The 18,059-nt window shown below is 39.9% G+C and overlaps 1 protein-coding gene across 1 annotated transcript in view; it reads right to left on the reverse strand.

Annotated features, from left to right (window-relative positions):
• Positions 1-244: 244 nt before the first annotated feature.
• LOC126312748 (uncharacterized) overlaps positions 245-18,059 on the reverse strand; it is a 142,076-nt gene continuing 124,261 nt past the window's right edge. Inside the window, exons 7-8 of the mRNA XM_049992245.1 lie at positions 1,197-1,433; positions 245-421 (exon numbers count right to left, since the gene is read on the reverse strand). Of these exons, the coding sequence (XP_049848202.1) occupies positions 245-421; positions 1,197-1,433 (414 nt within the window). The remainder of the gene's footprint in view (positions 422-1,196; positions 1,434-18,059) is intronic.

Below are 18,059 nucleotides of genomic sequence, written 5' to 3' on the forward strand. Positions count from 1 at the left end.
CTATCTGGCCACCCAACCATCAAAACACACGTGCCCACACACACACACACACACACACACACACACACACACACACACACACACACACACACACACACACACACACACAGAGAGAGAGAGAGAGAGAGAGAGAGAGAGAGAGAGAGAGAGAGAGAGAGAGAGAGATTAGGTTTATTGTAGACCAGAGGTGTAAGGTGTGAAGGTGTGATGTGGACGTAGTACCTGGTGGTTGTGGCCAGCCGGCTTAGAGCCCGTAGTCGAATGACTCCCACTCGCTGAATCGCGAGTCCTGCTTCTGCAGCAGCCGCTGCTGGCACGCTTCCAGGTAAGAGTCCTGGATACGGTACATTCCAGAGTTCGCCTGGAACATCAGTGTCTCCAGGATGCGCTCATTCTTGATCGCCTTGCTGGGCAGAACGATCTGTAAAATGAAAGCTATTATGCAGTTTTCGTCATGCATTAATATCCTTCCCTCACTGGTTGTTATCACTAGGTAGCAATCTTGTACAGTCTTTATTTTGAAGCTTGAGGTGTACAAGTATCAATGTTTCAAATAACAAGAAAAATATATACTAACAATATTTACTGTGTAATGGGAAATTGAAATATTATGAATTTGTGATCAGACCAGAAATACTGTATGAAGTGAAAACTCTTAATGCTAAGAAAAATGCTAGGCCTCAAAAACAGCAGTGAATCAGAATACTTATCAAGGCCTAATACAGAGCTTTACCGGAAAGTAGAAAAGCTAAAAGACATAATGAGAAAAATAAAATTAAAATTCTATGGATGCATAGCCTTGATAAAAAATGACAGTATAACTAGACAAATCTTTTGCTTACTAAGCAACTACAGATCCAAATTAACATGACTGGGAGGAGTAGGAAGTGATGTTGAAAATGTGGGAGTCAACATGGACACAATAAGAAACAAAACAGATATTCAAGAGAGGAAAAAATAAAAAACTGGAAGAACGTAGATGCAGGAAGAAAAGCAACAACATTCTCAAAGAATGAAAGCAGTGTGGGCCCAAAGGAAACAGCAATTGCAAATAAAGAAGCAGAAACAGTGGCTATTTATCACACCCTCTGGAAGGATTATTCGGAATAAGAAAAATACTTGTTTAATATGTGTGCGCTCTGTTGGACATCCACAGGCAGTACGTGAGGCAGGCTAGTGAAGGCAGGAGTGCTGACCTTGATGAGCTCCTGCGGAGAGATGCGATACAGCTTGAGGTCCCTAGCAAGTCGCTCCATGATGCACTTGAACTCGAGCTTGGCATCCATCTTGGAGGAGGTCTTGGTGCGGATCTTGTTGCGTGCCCAGCCCAGCATCGCCTCGAACTTGCGCACCTCGGGGATCTCCAGGTTGCGGCACATGATCATCTGCACCATCGACTCGGACAGCATCATGAAGTCTTGCACTTGGAACAGCTGCACACAGAGGGTCCTTACTGTTGTTGAGTTCTAGGACTGCCCAAAAGCACTGTTACTGGCACTAATGGGTATTTGAGTTATAAAGCACTACAATAGACTAAAAACAAATTATATTGACCAATGGAATGAAAGGAAGCATTTTTTTAAAGGAGGATCACGAACAGACTGTGGAAGTTACAGTCTCTTAAATACGGCATACGAAGTATATGCAAAAATAACAGTAAATCCGATGAGAACCATCATAGACAGCATATTACTCGAAGAACAAACAGTTTTCAAGAAAGAGGATAGTGCTCAGATAACATTTTTGCATTAAAACAAATGACACAAAAAAGAACAGAATACAATGTAGAAACCTACATAGTCTTTATAGACTACAGCAAAGATTTTAATAATGTTTACACAGGAAAACTATTGATATTATGGAAAAAAGAGGAATGCCACTACATCTGATTGAAGTTATCCAAAATAGGGCATGATGAAAAATAATTGCTCAAAATTTCTTATGTGAAATATCTTAAGACTTTCTAAATAAAACACACTTTATTAACATTCTACACATTTGTTCTTCATGTCTCCAAATTTACTTCTCATCATACTCACCTTGGTGATAAACAAATTTCTCCCAGCAAGAGACTAATTTATTGATACCATCATTGAGGGATGTTGCGCTTTGTTGATGGAGCCACAACATCAACTCTGCCTGCACTGCTTCATCGTTATCAAAGTGAAGTCCTCAAATGTGTTCTTTAAGTTTCAGAAACATGAAAACTGTATGGGGCCAAGATGGAACTGTACAGAGGATGATCAATGACAGTGAACATGAGGCATCACATTGTTGCATATGTCACAGTGCTTATCTGTTGTCTTGTATTGCCATGCTGAAGGAGAAGGAGCTCCATGAATAGACAAACTCTTCAAATTCAAAACTCAGGTATATCATGCTGTTTGTCACCCACCAACACAATTACATTAAGCACTGTTGCATTACATGCTACAATTCAGAACTATTTAGTGACAGAGGGTTGCAGCGAAGGCAGAAAGTTGACCGAGTAATATGTATGACATGAAACCAAACTGTGAGATCATCAATGCAGCTGCTCAGGTAAGGCATGGAGTGGATCCATCTGTGCTGGCATGGAGAATACACCTGAACAGGAGGGCTTGCTCCACACCAACAGTTCCTACAGTCATTGTGGAATGTAAAATCTGAGGATGATTTCTTAGAAGATAGAAATAGGTCATCTGAAAATAAAAATAAACAACTTAGAAGTGATCACAAGTGTGAGTGTTGAAATAAATGATAATACTGGGTTTTATTACTCAAAAAAGTCTTTGAGCCATTGACATACTTGAGCCACTTTATCGAATCTGCCTTTGCCCTTCAGCCTGGTTCATAGGACTTTATGCCAGAAATCGTAAGGTGAAGTTCACATGAGCAATGCTTTCAAAATGTGTGTAGATTTGTGGATAGAAGCTTTCCTGTAGTAAACTGACATCAAGGACATTGGTCTGCAATTTTTTAGTCTATTCTTTTAACCTTCTTATATATGGCAGTTGCCTGTACTTTTTTGCAGTCACTTGGGACCCTGCTAAGCAAATGTTATCATTTGAAAGCATTGTGGAATGTTTTGTCTTTCTGTTCTGTGATATCCTGTGCAAATAAACCTCTATAAGTGAGAAGCTGGGGCTTATGTACGTGAGACCGACAACTGCTGTGGCCAAGAGTGACTTCCAGAAAATGTGGGGATGCACACAATTTACCAGCTGTCATTTGATCTGGAACTGTAAATGTACCAGTGTATGGGTATGTTTCAAGGAGGACAACACGATTTATACAGAGGCTGTTTAGTTAAAAAAATATTTTTATCTGAGTCTGCACTACCAGTGGTTTCAGGATTTGTAAATTTCACATGTATTACAACACCCTTACACTAATTGCTTATAAGGATGTATGATATCACACCCTCAATGGATGGTGATAAAACAAAAACAAAATTATGATTACATATATCACAGAATACGAAGCACATGAAGCTAAAAAATCATCCAGAAACTTAAATAATTAATAAGTATCGAAATTTGTGCAATATTATGTGGGATATGAGGTCAGTTGAGGGATGATAAATAGATAATGCTAAATGCAAATGAACGTATGGCATTGTTGGCAAAATTCATGCAGTTACAAATTTTTGTACAGTGGTAGGAGGAACTGTGTGGGCAACATACCAAAAATCCTGACCAATTTGGTTTGAGCATGGGGGTAGGCAGCAGGGGCCATTTAAAGGTAGCTTTTCCTTGTTTTTCTTAAATACTCAAAAACAGCACCACCTAGTAAAAATGTTTCCCAGTACAAAATTAAATCACATTGTATTTCCTACAAAAAGAAGGTGCTATTCAGCTTTTCTCTAGAACCGACAGTTTCTACATTGCAGGATATGCAGTAACTGCAGATTATTAAAAATAATTTTTAATGGTATAAAATTAATGTTTATTGTTAAATGAAGTGGGTTAAGAACTAATGTTATATGTGCAATTATGTTTGTACACATATAAAGTGCAGGTCGTGCAAGAAATCAAGCCTGATGATCGACCAAAGCAAGAAAAATTTGCATGTGTCATGTTAGATCGCATTGCCACGGACGAGACATTTTTATCATGCATGATGTTTACTGACGAGGGAATCTTTCATGTGTCAGGGGCTGTCAATCGTCACAATGTGTGCATCTGGGTGTCCGAAAATCCACATGCACCTAGGGAACATATGTGCGACAGTCTGAAAGTTAATGTGTGGTGTGGTTTGCTGATAAATCGCATTGTTGGGTCGTTTTTCTTTCAGGAGACGACTGTGGATGGAGCCATCTACTTGGATGTGATGGAACAATTTACTGTTCCACAGATAACAGACCTGCAGCCAAATGTGATGTTTCAACAGGACGGTGCACCACCCCATTGGGGCCTTGATGCCCAAAAATTTTTAAATGCCACAACGATGTGTGGCCGTGGATGTCCAATTTCTTGGCCGCCATGTTTGCCTGACATAACCCCCCTCAATTTTTTCTTATGGGGTTATGTGAAAGACCAGGTATATGCTACACCAGTAAAGGACCTGCAAGACTTGAAACAGCACATAAGAGTTGTCACCAACTCTGTCACAGAACAGATTCTCCGCAATACATGGCACGAAATCGATTATAGACTTGATTTTCTTCACGCTACCCATGGTGCCTATGTTCAAGGGTACTGAACCGTCCAGCTGTGTATGAAAACTTGATGAGCTGCTGTATGATTTCCCTGTATTTGTTCGTCAGAGTTTCATGCACAGCACAAAGAACACATTCTTCAGGCTCAGGCACTCGTACGTCACGTGGTCTCCCACCATCTTCAACACTCTTCTCAAATGAGGCTGTCTCTGACAAGCATTAGTATTCTTGCACAAGGGGACTGCCTTCCAGGATAATGTTCACACAAAATTGCTGTGCTGCATCTGCTGTCTCATCTGCTAGGCCACAAAAATAGAACAAATCTATCATTTAAGACACTAACTATGTCATTGTGGAATGTTATGATAAAAGTTCTCTAAAATGGAACAAATGGCAGTCAAAGGCTTCCAACCAGTCACTTACTGATCAGTCTGGCCTGGCAATGGAAGACAGCAAAACGAAAGCTGAAATTTTAAATTTAGCATTTGAGAAATCTTTCACGCAGGAGAATCATACAAACATACCGCCGTTTGAGTCTCGTACAGATTCCTGCATGGAGGACATAGTGATAGACATCCCTGGGGTTATGAAGCAGCTGAATGGGTTGAAAATAAATAAATCACCAGGTCCTGATGAGATTCCAATTCGGTTTTACAGAGAGTACTCTACTGCATTAGCTCCTTACTTAGCTTGCATTTATTGTGAATCTCTTGCCCAACGTAAAGTCCTGAGCGACTTGGAAAAAGCACAGGTGATGCCTGTATATAAGACGGGTAGAAGGGCAGATCCTCAAAATTACAGACCAATATCCTTAACATCAGTTTGTTGCAGGATTGTCAAACATATTCTCAGTCTGAATATAATTAATTTCCTTGAGCCAGAGAAGTTGCTGTCCATGCATCAGCACGGCTTTAGAAAGCATCGCTCCTGCGAAATGCAACTCATCCTTTCTTCACATGATATCTTGCGAACCGTGGATGAAGGGTATCAGACGGATGCCATATTCCTTGACTTCCAGAAAACGTTTGACTCGGTGCCCCACTGCAGACTCCTAACTAAGGTATGAGCATATGGGATTGGTTCCCAAGTATGTGAGTGGCTTGAAGACTTCTTAAGTAATAGAACCCAGTACGTTGTCCTCAATGGTGAGTGTTCATCAGAGGTGAGGGTATCATCTGGAGTGCTCCAGGGAAGTGTGGTAGGTCCACTGTTGTTTTCTATCTACACAAATGATCTTTTGGATAGGGTGGATAGCAATGTGTGGCTGTTTGCTGATGATGCTGTGGTGTACGGGAAGGTGTTGTCACTGAGTGACTGTAGGAGGATACAAGATGACTTGGACAGGATTTGTGATTGGTGTAAAGAATGGCAGCTAATTCTAAATATAGATAAATGTAAATTAATGCAGATGAATAGGAAAAAGAATCCTCTAATGTCTGAATACTCCATTAGTAGTGCAGTGCTTGGCACAGTCACTTTGACTAAATATTTGGGCGTAACATTGCAGAGTGATTTGAAGTGGGACAACTATGTAATGGCAGTTGTGGGGAAGGCAGATAGTCATCTTCGGTTCATTGGTAGAATTCTGGGAAGATGTGGTTCATCTGTAAAGGAGACAACTTATAAAACACTAATACCACATATTCTTGAGTACTGCTCGAGCGTTTGGGATCCCTATCAGGTCAAATTGAGGGAGGACATAGAAGCAATTCAGAGGCAGGCTGCTAGATTTGTTACTGGTTGGTTTGATCACAAGTGTTACGGAAATGCTTCAGGAACTCAAGTGGTTGTCTCTAGAGGAAAGGAGGCGTTCTTTTTGTAAATTACTGCTGAGGAAATTTAGAGAACCAGCATTTGAGGCTGACTGCATTACAATTTTACTGCTGCCACCTTACATTTCGCAGAAAGACCACAAAGTTAAGATAAAAGAGATTAGGGCTCATACAGAGGCATATAGGCAGTCATTTTTCCCTTGTTCTGTTTGGGAGTGGAACAGGGAGAGACGATGGTAGTTGTGGAATGAGGTACCCTCCACCATGCACCATATGGTGGATTGCAGAGTATGTATGTAGATGTAGATGTAGATGCAGATGACCACCTGTAAATAAGTAAGTGAAAGTGCACATTTGAGGCAAATTACACAACAAAGGTGAGGCAACAAAGGTAATTTCTTTCATAGCTCTCTAGTGAAGGATTTTTGGACCCATGTTCACATGAACTTATTGTAATGTTTTAATGTCAGGAATAGATACTTACAGTTTCTGACACACGTTTTTGTACACCCTGTATGGGTGAAATTGGAAGGACAGTGAAAGAATGTATTAAAGAGAATGAATGCCATACACCTTTAAAATAAAGTATGAACATTAGGAGAATTGTGGGCAGTATACAGCCTAAAATGCAATTTTTATAGAAGGACATGTGAGAAGCATTTTGAGATTTCTATGTATAAAAGATATTTCAGGAGAGATAACTGCTGTAGGCTTCCAGAGTCGTCTCTCCTGCCATCAAGGAAATAAAGACACAGCCACTCTGTGCAAAGAATACAGACAATGATCAGAAACCAACTCTGCAACAAAACTATAATATTTTGGTAAACATTCCCCTCCTCTTGCTCTGCTCATTTAGATACCTATAGAATGAGTAGCTGGAAAGATTTCACCATGTAATACAATTCTCCTTATGAAGTGTGGGAAAACATCTTCATATAAGAGAATGCAACACTGATCTATAACAGTGTTCAGGCAAACAGGCACACCAGAAGATCACGAAGAAGGTCTCAACAGAGAGATTGAAATTGTGTAAGAGAAAATCTGAAGAGGAGGATGATGCGGCATAACAACCAGGAGGATTTTCTTTTCATTTGTTTCACTCTACACTTCTGAGTGGATGTTAACCCATATGCTAAGTTGCATTGTGTTTGTTATTGATTCAGCAGCACTGTGCACTGTGTTTCTTTTTAGAGCAATGCTTCTATTAGTGAGTCTTGGTGACCAGCAGAAGATATTCCTTTGACTACTTTTCCTGTAAGATGATGTAGGAGGATGCTTCAGCTATGACCATTGAAAACGTATGTATATTTACAAATTGTACTAAAAAAAGTGAGACACACAGAAAGTTAAACGGCTGAGGGCCCTGTCATGTGAGTGAGATAAACCTTGCAGATGCTAACTGCAGTGTCTGATGGTATTCAGGCCTCATAAAGATCAAAGATAACAGCTTTACTAGCACAGCCATCTATCTAACTTCTCAGTCCTCGATTAACGACAGGTCTCTGGTCTCATTTCACCCAGATCCCAAGTCACTTTGTAGCATGCAGCCAGTTTAGAAAAGGCAGTTGCAAGACTTGGTTGTCGATACGACAGTGTATTGGTAAACTAGGGTCAGGCAAGACGTCAGACGCATGATGACGGCTTGCCACCCTAGGCCGGAGGCTGAGCATAACAATGGCCCTACATGCTCCAATGGGCAGTCCGAACTCATTATGCAGGGAAGCAACTGTGGCACTCTGATGTATAGGACCTACTGACCCATTGGTCTGGCACCCCTACTTCAAGTTTGACTGCACTTAAGTTTTTTGAGACTTGGAGCAGGCATGAGCTGTATGTCTCCATACTGGGTCACTTTAGAGAGCTGGTTGTCAGGCCCCACTAATGTCATAGAAGGGAGTTTCAAACAATAAGTTACACAATATTACAGCAAGCCAAGTAACTTTATTAAATGCTGTAAAACAGTTCAAAGTGACACAAATAAATTGACACTATTTTTTGACATAGTTACCAAGTCTCTTCAAACAATGGTCAGAATGCTCTACCAGTCATTCAGTTCTTACACTATAGAAATCCATTCCTTGGTCATGGTGCCATTGGAGAACTAATGTGCAGAAGGACCTCATCGTTGTGATACCACCATGCCCCCCTCCCAAGACATGCTTTCTGCTGGAAAGATGGAAGTAGCTTGATGTAAGATCTGGACTTCCTTATCATCATCATTATCATCTGCATCTACACAACCTTGGTCAAATTGTTGGCATCATTTCACTATGCAGTGCACAACATTACTTTTAGTCCATATACCACTAGAACTTCATGATGGATCTGTGTACAATTTAGAGGTGTCACTCATAAGAACCGTACTGCCCTGTGTACATCAACTTTGCAGTACATTTCTAATTTTTGTGCCTTGTCAGCTGCACATTGTGAGGCACCTGTAATCCATATCATAGAAGAGCCATCTCTGAACAAAACCCAGGACATGTGCTCTCTTCTGACAATGCACCACTAATGTTGCCCAATGGTCTTAGTGTGGTGTGATATGTCTAACTTTATGAAGTCAGTTAAACTGTTAAGAATAGAATAAAAGGACCAGAAACCAAACTGCCGTTTTCACTTTCAGACTGATGATTCTCGGTTGCAACTGAGGTGTATCATAGCACACTGGAGAAAAGGAAGTCAGTGCCAGGGCACAGCACATTAACCCTAGGACACCTAAGGACGGGGTTCGTTGAACCCACAATTTTTTTATGTCCCCTGCTTTTGCCCAAGTAAGTTTCATACTACATATTCCTATTGAGTTATTGTTTGTTGCCTATTTTATGAAACATTAGTGTCAATATATTTTATAGAAAATTCCTGCTTTGAAAGAAACAATAAATAAACTTATTATGGGTCTAGTGACCCCCCCCCCCCCCCCCCCTTAGGCTTCCATGCTATAGAAAATTTCCCTTAGTAGGATTTCATATTTCTCATCTCTAAAACAATGCAAGTTAATTTCTTGTTGGTTGGTATTCTTGATATTCACAATAATCGGTTTACTTTCAGAGGAAGTGATTGTTGATATCAGTCAGCTGTTATTTATCTTGTAAGCTTGCAGTGAGTTAGTGCAGTTCCCTGCTGTTCACATCCAGACTTATAAATGACTAAAAGAATACATGACTCATCTTTAGAAAGAGTTCTGAATGAAATTTTAGATGAAGCTTCTGACTCGGGGAGTGAAAGTGAATATGAGGTTGGTGTTATGGAGAATGATTCAGAGTGAGAAAGTGATGTGGATGTTAGAGAAGATGAAGGTAAAGCAGCTTCAGGCAGTGACCATCAGGATGTTATTGTCTGGAAGAAGGTACGTAGCCACACAGCCTAGAATTCCTTGGAGGTCTGTTGCTAATACAGTAAGAGAGCAGGCAGGAGTAACAACAGTTGGTATTTGCCATTCACCTGGAGAAGCCTTGAAGTTGCTTCTTACGCCTGTCATCATGGATGTTATAGTAAAACATTCAAATGAAGAGGCAGTTAGGAAAAATGTTACTTTGACTAATGAGAAAGAATTGTATGCCTCTATAGGAATCCTGATACTTATGGGGGCAAATAAGGGCAATTCTGTCAGTGTAAACGATCTTTAGTCAGATCTAATGGGTCGGCCAGTTTACAAGGGTATTATGGCAAGAGAACGTTTCAAGGACTTATTGCAACCATAAGGTTTGATGACAAAAGTACTTGCCAGCTAAGAAGGGAAGCAGACAAGTTCACAGCAATCCGTGATGCTTTCAACAAAGGGAATGATAGGTTCCCTCTACTGTATAAGGCAGGGGTCCACCTAACCATTGATGAGATGCTCAACTTGTTTAGAGGGCACTGCCCCTTCAAAGTATTTATGAAGATAAGTTGGGCAACTATGGCATCCTTACACGCATGATGTTCAATGCAGTTGGCAGATATGTCTTGAATAAGGAACCCTAGGCAGGTAATGTTCAGAATTTGTGGAAAGAAGAATGGGGTTCAGCACCTGTCGTCAAATGTCTGGTAGCACCTGTGAAAAATACTGGTCGAAATACATTACTACAGACCGATACTACACGTCGGTGGATTTGGCAGAAGAGTTATACCAAAACTACAAAGTTACTACAGTAGGAACTCTCCAGTAAAACAGGAAGCATATTCCAGACATAATGAAGAACACGTCAAATCGAGAGCTATATTCATCAATGTTCTTGTTAACAGACCCATCAACAGGTAGGCCTCCAGTAACTTTGGTGTCCAACATAGCAAAACTGAAACCAAGTAAAAACTTACTGATGTTGTCAACAATGCACCAAGATAAAGTCACTGTTGGAGGAGAGATGAATAAAACCAAGATAAGTGTAATTATAATTCCACTAAAGGTGGAATTGGTACCATTGATCAAATGGCGAGTATGTACACCTGCAAGAAGGGAACAAAGAGATGGCCTCTATCTGTATTTTACTCTCTCATCAACATTTATGCTATCAATGCAACCACCATATTCATCCAGCAACATCCAAGATGGAATGAAAAGAAACACATCAAATGGAAAATTTATCTTCTGCAAGCTGGGATGGAACTAGTGAAATTGCAGGTAGAAGAAATAAGTGCCAATGCAAGAGGGTTATCTAACCAAATTGTTCAATAAATGGAGACCATTCTACAAAAGAAAATCAAAGAAGTGACAACAGAAGCACGTCAGCCTCCTGCAGGGAATGGTCGGTGCCATATTTGTGTAAGAGAAGCTAAAACAAAGAAGCAGAAGTACAACAATCTAAGTAAACCAAAACAGTATTGTGGACAGTGTCATAAACATGTCTGTAACACACATTCAGAAATAAATTGTGAAGTGTGTCTCTTGCCTCGCGGTTGAGGACTCAGAGTAGTCTATTGTATATGAACACATATGTATTTTGTATTGTAATATGTCAATTTTTTATTCACTCAATCCAATATTTATAACAATTAACAACATTTATAAAGCGATGCCTTAATTAAAATACATAAACCATTTTGAAAGTTGTAATTTTTCGTCAGTAAACTTATTTAATACCTGTGGGTTCACCGAACCCCCCCACCCCTTAGGCATCCAAGTTAGAAAAAAAGGCTTGGGTTTCCTGAGGTTAATACTGTGTAACACAGCTTGATAATGACCCCATTCAAAGCAGAAGTCACAGTTTTTTAGGGGATGAAGCCACTCGTGTTATACCACTACCTCCCCAAACTTGTGTGTATAAGGTGTGGCAGGAGAGCCAGAGTGCTCCCACCACATTCTGCTGCCAAAAGCTGGAAGGACGCTGAGCTGACATGATGAAAATCTGTGTCTGGTCACTGAAGTTTGCTGGTACTAGATACCCAGACCTGCTGCTGCTGCCATGTTGTAACATTGTTGACACAGTATGGTAAGAGGGCCAGGCTGCTGCAGTGGTGACACGGATTACACCGTGCTTGGTCCTGGCACTATGTCATTTCCATAGTCTGTATAATCAAAAGTGACATCCCATCACAAAAGCACCATTATAAGCAGCCACAAACACCATCCATTCCAGTCATGCAGTATCTTTTGTCAATTGCATCCTAGCCCGAGGAGACCTCCACATCATCACTCCATCCGATGAAGGCCATCCAGTCTCAACTACTACTGCATGCTACCTCTGCTAGCTACAGGCCTATAGGCTGTGCCTAGTCCTGATGCTGCCCGGAACAGAACAGGTTGTTCTACCAGCTGGTGGCCCAGTGCTGGCTAACGTCAGCCGACTCAGGGATGCCATCCAGAGGTTCTGTGTTCAATAACCACACTTGAGGGTGCTTCGTTTTGGACTACTGTCACATGTTGTTGGCGGTCAACGCTTCTGCACCATAGGTTGTGGGTGAGCTGCTGGTGCAGCTTTGGCCACAAGACCACAGACCCAAGTGACTCCGACTGCTGAAATCGGTGCACAGCCAGTGTGACACTGTTGTTGTGCTGACATGGCTCAGCTGCCGTCCAGATGATGCTTTTGGCTACTAGATGGTTTTTGCTAAATAAAGTTGTTATTATTCTCACTGCCTGTACGATTCCGCAATGAGGAGCCAGTTTACCATAAGTGATACCTTGTCTTCCATACAGCAACAACATCGTAGCCTGTAATGAGGTCAACAACACTTGGGACCATCCTGACCCTGACACAATGATTAAACCCCATGAAGCTACCATACTGCTGGAGTTCATTGTTACACTCCACCTGCTGTACCAAATGGTTCCAGCAGTTTTGTATGGGGTTAAGAACAGACAAGTTAAGATGTGATAAGATGACTTAGTGTTCACCAAACAAGCAACGTATTCAGGGAGTCCTGTGACAATGGCTGTTGTCATCTCGGAAGATGGGAGTGTCAACAACATATTGTGCAGGTATAAAGGGAGGTCACTGAGGATATAAACATCCAGAAATCTGAATGAGTGGACCAAAGTAATAGAATGATAAAAAACCTCCAAATATCACAGAACCAACTCTGGTCTGAACACACAGTGCAGGTCAATGCCTCATTGGGCCATTGGTGTACTCAATGCTTTGCATCATTTGAAAACAGCTAAGGTAGTGGGCCACAGTGCAGTTTCTCTGTTGTTTGGTCCAGTGATGATATGCAACTGTTTGAAATGCTGTGAGTGGCAGTCTTTTGTGAGGTATCTTTCTCCAAATGCCGATTGCAATGATTTTACTTTGCAGTGTCCCCTTGAAACTGAGATAGACCTGAATTCACTGATAATAGCAATTCCTGTTGCATTTGAAACTGTTTGTCATTGGGTTGTTACATAGCTGCGGGTGGTGCGTTGTTACTTGTAGACATGTCAGACAGCCTTCACTGGTACACCGACAAATCGGGCAACTTCTTTCATGCTTCCAATCAGGCCTGGTTGTTCAGTGGTAAAGTGTGTGCTTAGAAACCAAAAGGTCTCTTGATGAAATCCCAGTTGGGCATGGAAATCTTCACTCTGCCTTTTATCTAATCTTAACCCCACTGATGTGAGGAGTCAGCAGGTACGACAAGTGCTTAGTAATTCATTTCAACCTGCAGGTTCCCTTTCCCCAATTGGATAATGGGGTAGGTTAGGGAAAGGCAAGCCACTGAAGTGTTGTTTCATTGAAAGGCTAATACTCAGTCATTGAGCCACAAGCTACTACAATCATTATTATTCACAGTTCTAGAGAATGGAAAATACATGTTTGCAGATGCAAAATTTCTATTAAGTGGTTTAAGAAAGGACATCAGTCCAGTAAGATTTGCTTGATGAAGGAACATCTTTGACAGTAATTAAGATACCATTGTGCCATTTTCTCCATGTGGATTTAGAGAAGATATGAAGATGTAAAACACAAAGGTTAGACAGGGATTTGAACCACTTCAATCTACAATAAACATTTTAAAAGAGATGGGCAAGGCGATTCTACATCTCAGTCTACATTAATAATCCACAAGCCACTGTACAATGCATGGTGGAGGGTACATCTTACTAACATTACCAATTTTTTGTTCTATTCTAAGGACATTCCGAGAGGCAAAAGTAACAGTCTATATGCCTTTGTATGCACCCTAATCACCTTTTCATATTATTCTCATGGTCCTTACTTGAGTCTTCTTTGAAAACAGGTTGTCTAAATTTAGCCAATGGGATTTTGTGAGAAGTAAATTGTTTTTCTTCCAGAGATTCCCATTTAATTTCCCTGAGAATTTCTGTCTCACTTTTGCATGGACTATGCAGATGGGTTACACAATGTCTCTCTGAATTTGTTCAATGCCTGCTGTCATACCTAACCAATAGGGACTCCAAACACTGGAACAATAATCTAGAATGAGTTGCACAAGTGTCTTGCATGCCATTTCCTTTAAAAATGCATCACATTTTCCCAGAATACTTCCATTACATTTCCTAATTCAGATTTTATATGTTTATCTCATTTCACATTACCACTAAATACATATACAATGCTCAAGACATTCATGACTACTCTTGTTCTCAGATACTGTCAGGCTTTTTATTTATTTTTAACCCTTTGAGCACTCATACGTGAAACCCTGTCATGCTCCACCTCTCTGCCAGGGCTGCGGATGACCTTAGCCACTCTAGTGGTATTTCCCATGGGTGCTGCAGACGGCATTCACCATCACGGCCTGGCCAGTACCTGTGTTCTAATGACAGCTTTTACCGTTGGCCGGTTCCACTACCAGTGGTCCTGCAGACATCTATAGCTACTCAGCAGTATTTTCGTCAAATTTCACAGTTGGTGTTCGACATTAGTGTTAGCTGGTGCATGTCTGCATCTACATTCTGCTTCTGTAATTTCATTTAGCTTACTGCCTATTAATCAGGATTTTTAGAGTGCTATCATTTTTGAATTCCACAAACAAACAGCATGTTGAAGTGGCTGCACAGACGAAGATATACTGGAGATACTCACCTCACAAGGAGTAACAGTGACAGTGAGTGTGGCATCTTCAATGGCTGTAGTGATGATGATGATTCTTCAGAAGAATCTGGTAGTAATACATGTTCACATACTTCACTTAGCAGAGCTCACAAGATTAGTTCTTTTTCAGACACTGAAAGTGAAGATGAATCAATCCATAAAAGCCCATGCCTTAGTGGCAAATTGGACTGGCAAAAGTGTGATTTCATTCCAGTACTGGATGCATTTGATGACTCATCTTCAGAACACAATTGCCAACTAGTGCCTGATTCAAGCATTCTATCCTTTTCCATGTATTTCAATCAGAAAATCTGTTGAAATTAGTAGCACTTGAAATGAAGTGATTCTACATTTTCACCATTGTAAATACATCGGAATCAGTCCATTCTCAACAGTCTATCTGGAAAGATAGTGGTATGAAGAACTGCATTGCTTCACTTGTATCTGGCTTCTCAAGGCCCATGTTAAAAAGTTAAGAATATGGAAATATTGCTCTAGAGATGTATTTCTGAGCACTCCAATTTTCAGCAAAGTTATGTCCCATGACCATTTTATGTTACTTTTCAGAATGTTGCATTTGAATGACAACTCTGCCAATCATGGAGATGACAGTTTGTTTAAAATTAGGAAAATAATTTATACAGTTCCTAGCATTCCACAGTGTGTTTAATCCAAACAAGAAGCTGTGTGCTGCTGAAAGCCTATTATTGTTCAATGGTTGTTTATCTTTTAAACAATTCATTCCTTCAAAATGAAGTAGATTTGGAATCAAGACATTTGTGTTGTGTGGCTGTAAAAATGGATATGTTTTGGATTTAATTGCACACTCAACACAACAACAGAAATTGAAGTCCATAATTTGGTAAAATCTGACGATATAGTGGCATACTGTGAATGTGGACATACTCTGGATGTCGACAATTGATAAGCAAGTCCAGATTTGTTCCTCTGGCACAAACATAGGCAGCAGTATGTGGCACTGTATGTAGCAACAGGCACAATTTGCCGAAGCTATGGAAGAAACTTAAACGGGGACAAGCTGAATTTATGTCAATTGACAAATTGCTTGCTATCAAGTGGTGTGACAAGAGAGAAGTGTTGATGTTTACTATCTGTAACACTATGGAATTGTATGACAAGGGAAAGACAAACAGGAAGACTGGCAATAAAGTAATGAAGCCACAGATTGGTGAAAGGTGGAAAAATAGCATCAGCAGATTTTAATTTATATCTGGTACAAAAGCTTGTGGAAAAATTTGCTATAGAATGCATAAGATATAGGAAAGCAAGACACACTGATGACAAGAATCCTCTGCACTTTACTGGAAGGCACTTCCCAAATGTCATTCCAAAGTGACCAGTTCAAGAAAAGCTGACTATGGCAAAAATGTGCAGTATGCTCGAAACAGAATGTGCGCCGAGAAATGAAATATGAATGCAAAACATGGAACGTACACTTGTGTGTTGTACCATGTTTTGAAACATACCACACAAAGAAGAACTGTTAGCCAAGTTGCTACATCTGGAAGATGAAATTAAGCCCTTACTTCTGAAAAAATGCTTAAAAATAAAAAAAGACAAAAAATGAAAAATAAATACAAAAATTAAAAAAGGAAATCAACTTCGCCAAAACCTGGATGAGGAAGAAGGATTAGAAATAATTAAAAACAAAAATAAATAGTTAAAAATACAGAACTATCTGAGCTTGAAGAGCCTCTCCATATGAATTACTGTGCTCACAAACACCTTATGTATGAACATGTGAAACATACAATCTCTGCTGGCAGACTGGATGCTTCAAATCCAAGACCATAATGAACAAAATAAATACATAATTATTCATATTAATCATTTTAATTGTGAATAATGAAAATCATGGAAATCACATAGAAAAAATCTCTTTCAGTATTTCTAGAATTTTCCAATTTTCTAGGCAACTTTTCCAAACTCTTCTTACATACAAACCTTGCCTTCACAATTATGAACACAACAAAAAAAGAATCATCCAAATCTGTTAAGCTATTTTTGAGTTTTGGTGAGACTAACACACAGAAGTTTATATACATGTAAAAAAAAAAGTTAACTTCATTACATGATGGTCAGTCAGTTGCACACACTTGCCTGTTTCTGAGGCTCAAAAGGTCATTAGGAATTAAAGCTGACATTTAATTAGGTTGTGCAGAAACTGTAGTATTTCCTTATTGAATTCTTAAATAAAAGTTATACACCATCATTTATTTCTACTGTACTGTAACAATTACATACCTTATAAAAAGAATTAAGAAGCGTGGACATTTTGGTTTAGAAGTTTCCCTAGGGGTAGTTTATTGGGTTAATGAGCTCAAAATATAATGATTAGCTTTGAATGTGTTTCTTGGCATCCAGGCACTTCCCTCGAAAGTTGTTTGGAGGCAAATTATAGCGCTAGTACAGACGAACATCACTGTTTCATCATTATGGATTCTACAATGTTGACATTGTAAATTATGTCCAAAAAGCTGATAAACAAGTATCAACACGTGAAATAAAACTCATATATATATCAACAACAACTAATTGCAAATGAAAGAAAGCCTTTCATGAGGAGTTACATGTTAGCAGCATAAGCTATTTCAGTGTACATTGTCTGTTAAGCAATTCATCTGCAGATTCAAAGCTATGGAATAAGTACCCAGATACACTGTGTTTACTTGTAATGTCTGTGACCAGACTCAGACTAACAGAGAATCCTGACTGCCCTGGCCCCAGCAATACTCAGCACAGGGCAAGGTTGGCATAACGAAGAGCTCAGGCATGGACAGCAGGTCACGGAGGTGGCTATTAGTGTAGGTAAATGGACTAGGTGACCTTAAGGGCATGCTCGACATGGCCAGCCAGATGCACAGCTGCAGCAGCCAGAGGATTATGGAAAATGTCTGAATACTATTGACCCTATAATGCCCAATTAGTTGATCAGAAAACCCTGATTGATTGGTCTTCAAACAAATCATTAATTATTAAGATGGGTACGAGGTACATGGAATGGAAGTTTATTTTATCTGATGTTGTGAACATTGTAAAAGGATATGCACCATTTTTTCAATGCAGTAGATGTTATTACAACATAATATAGAAAGCACCCAGCTGAGAAACGTGAGAGCTTTGAAGCAATCTACCTAACAACTCATGTTAGTAACATACAGATCAAAACAATAT

Source organism: Schistocerca gregaria, unplaced genomic scaffold, assembly GCF_023897955.1.
Source record: "Schistocerca gregaria isolate iqSchGreg1 unplaced genomic scaffold, iqSchGreg1.2 ptg000449l, whole genome shotgun sequence".
Taxonomy (NCBI): Eukaryota; Metazoa; Arthropoda; class Insecta; order Orthoptera; family Acrididae; genus Schistocerca; species Schistocerca gregaria.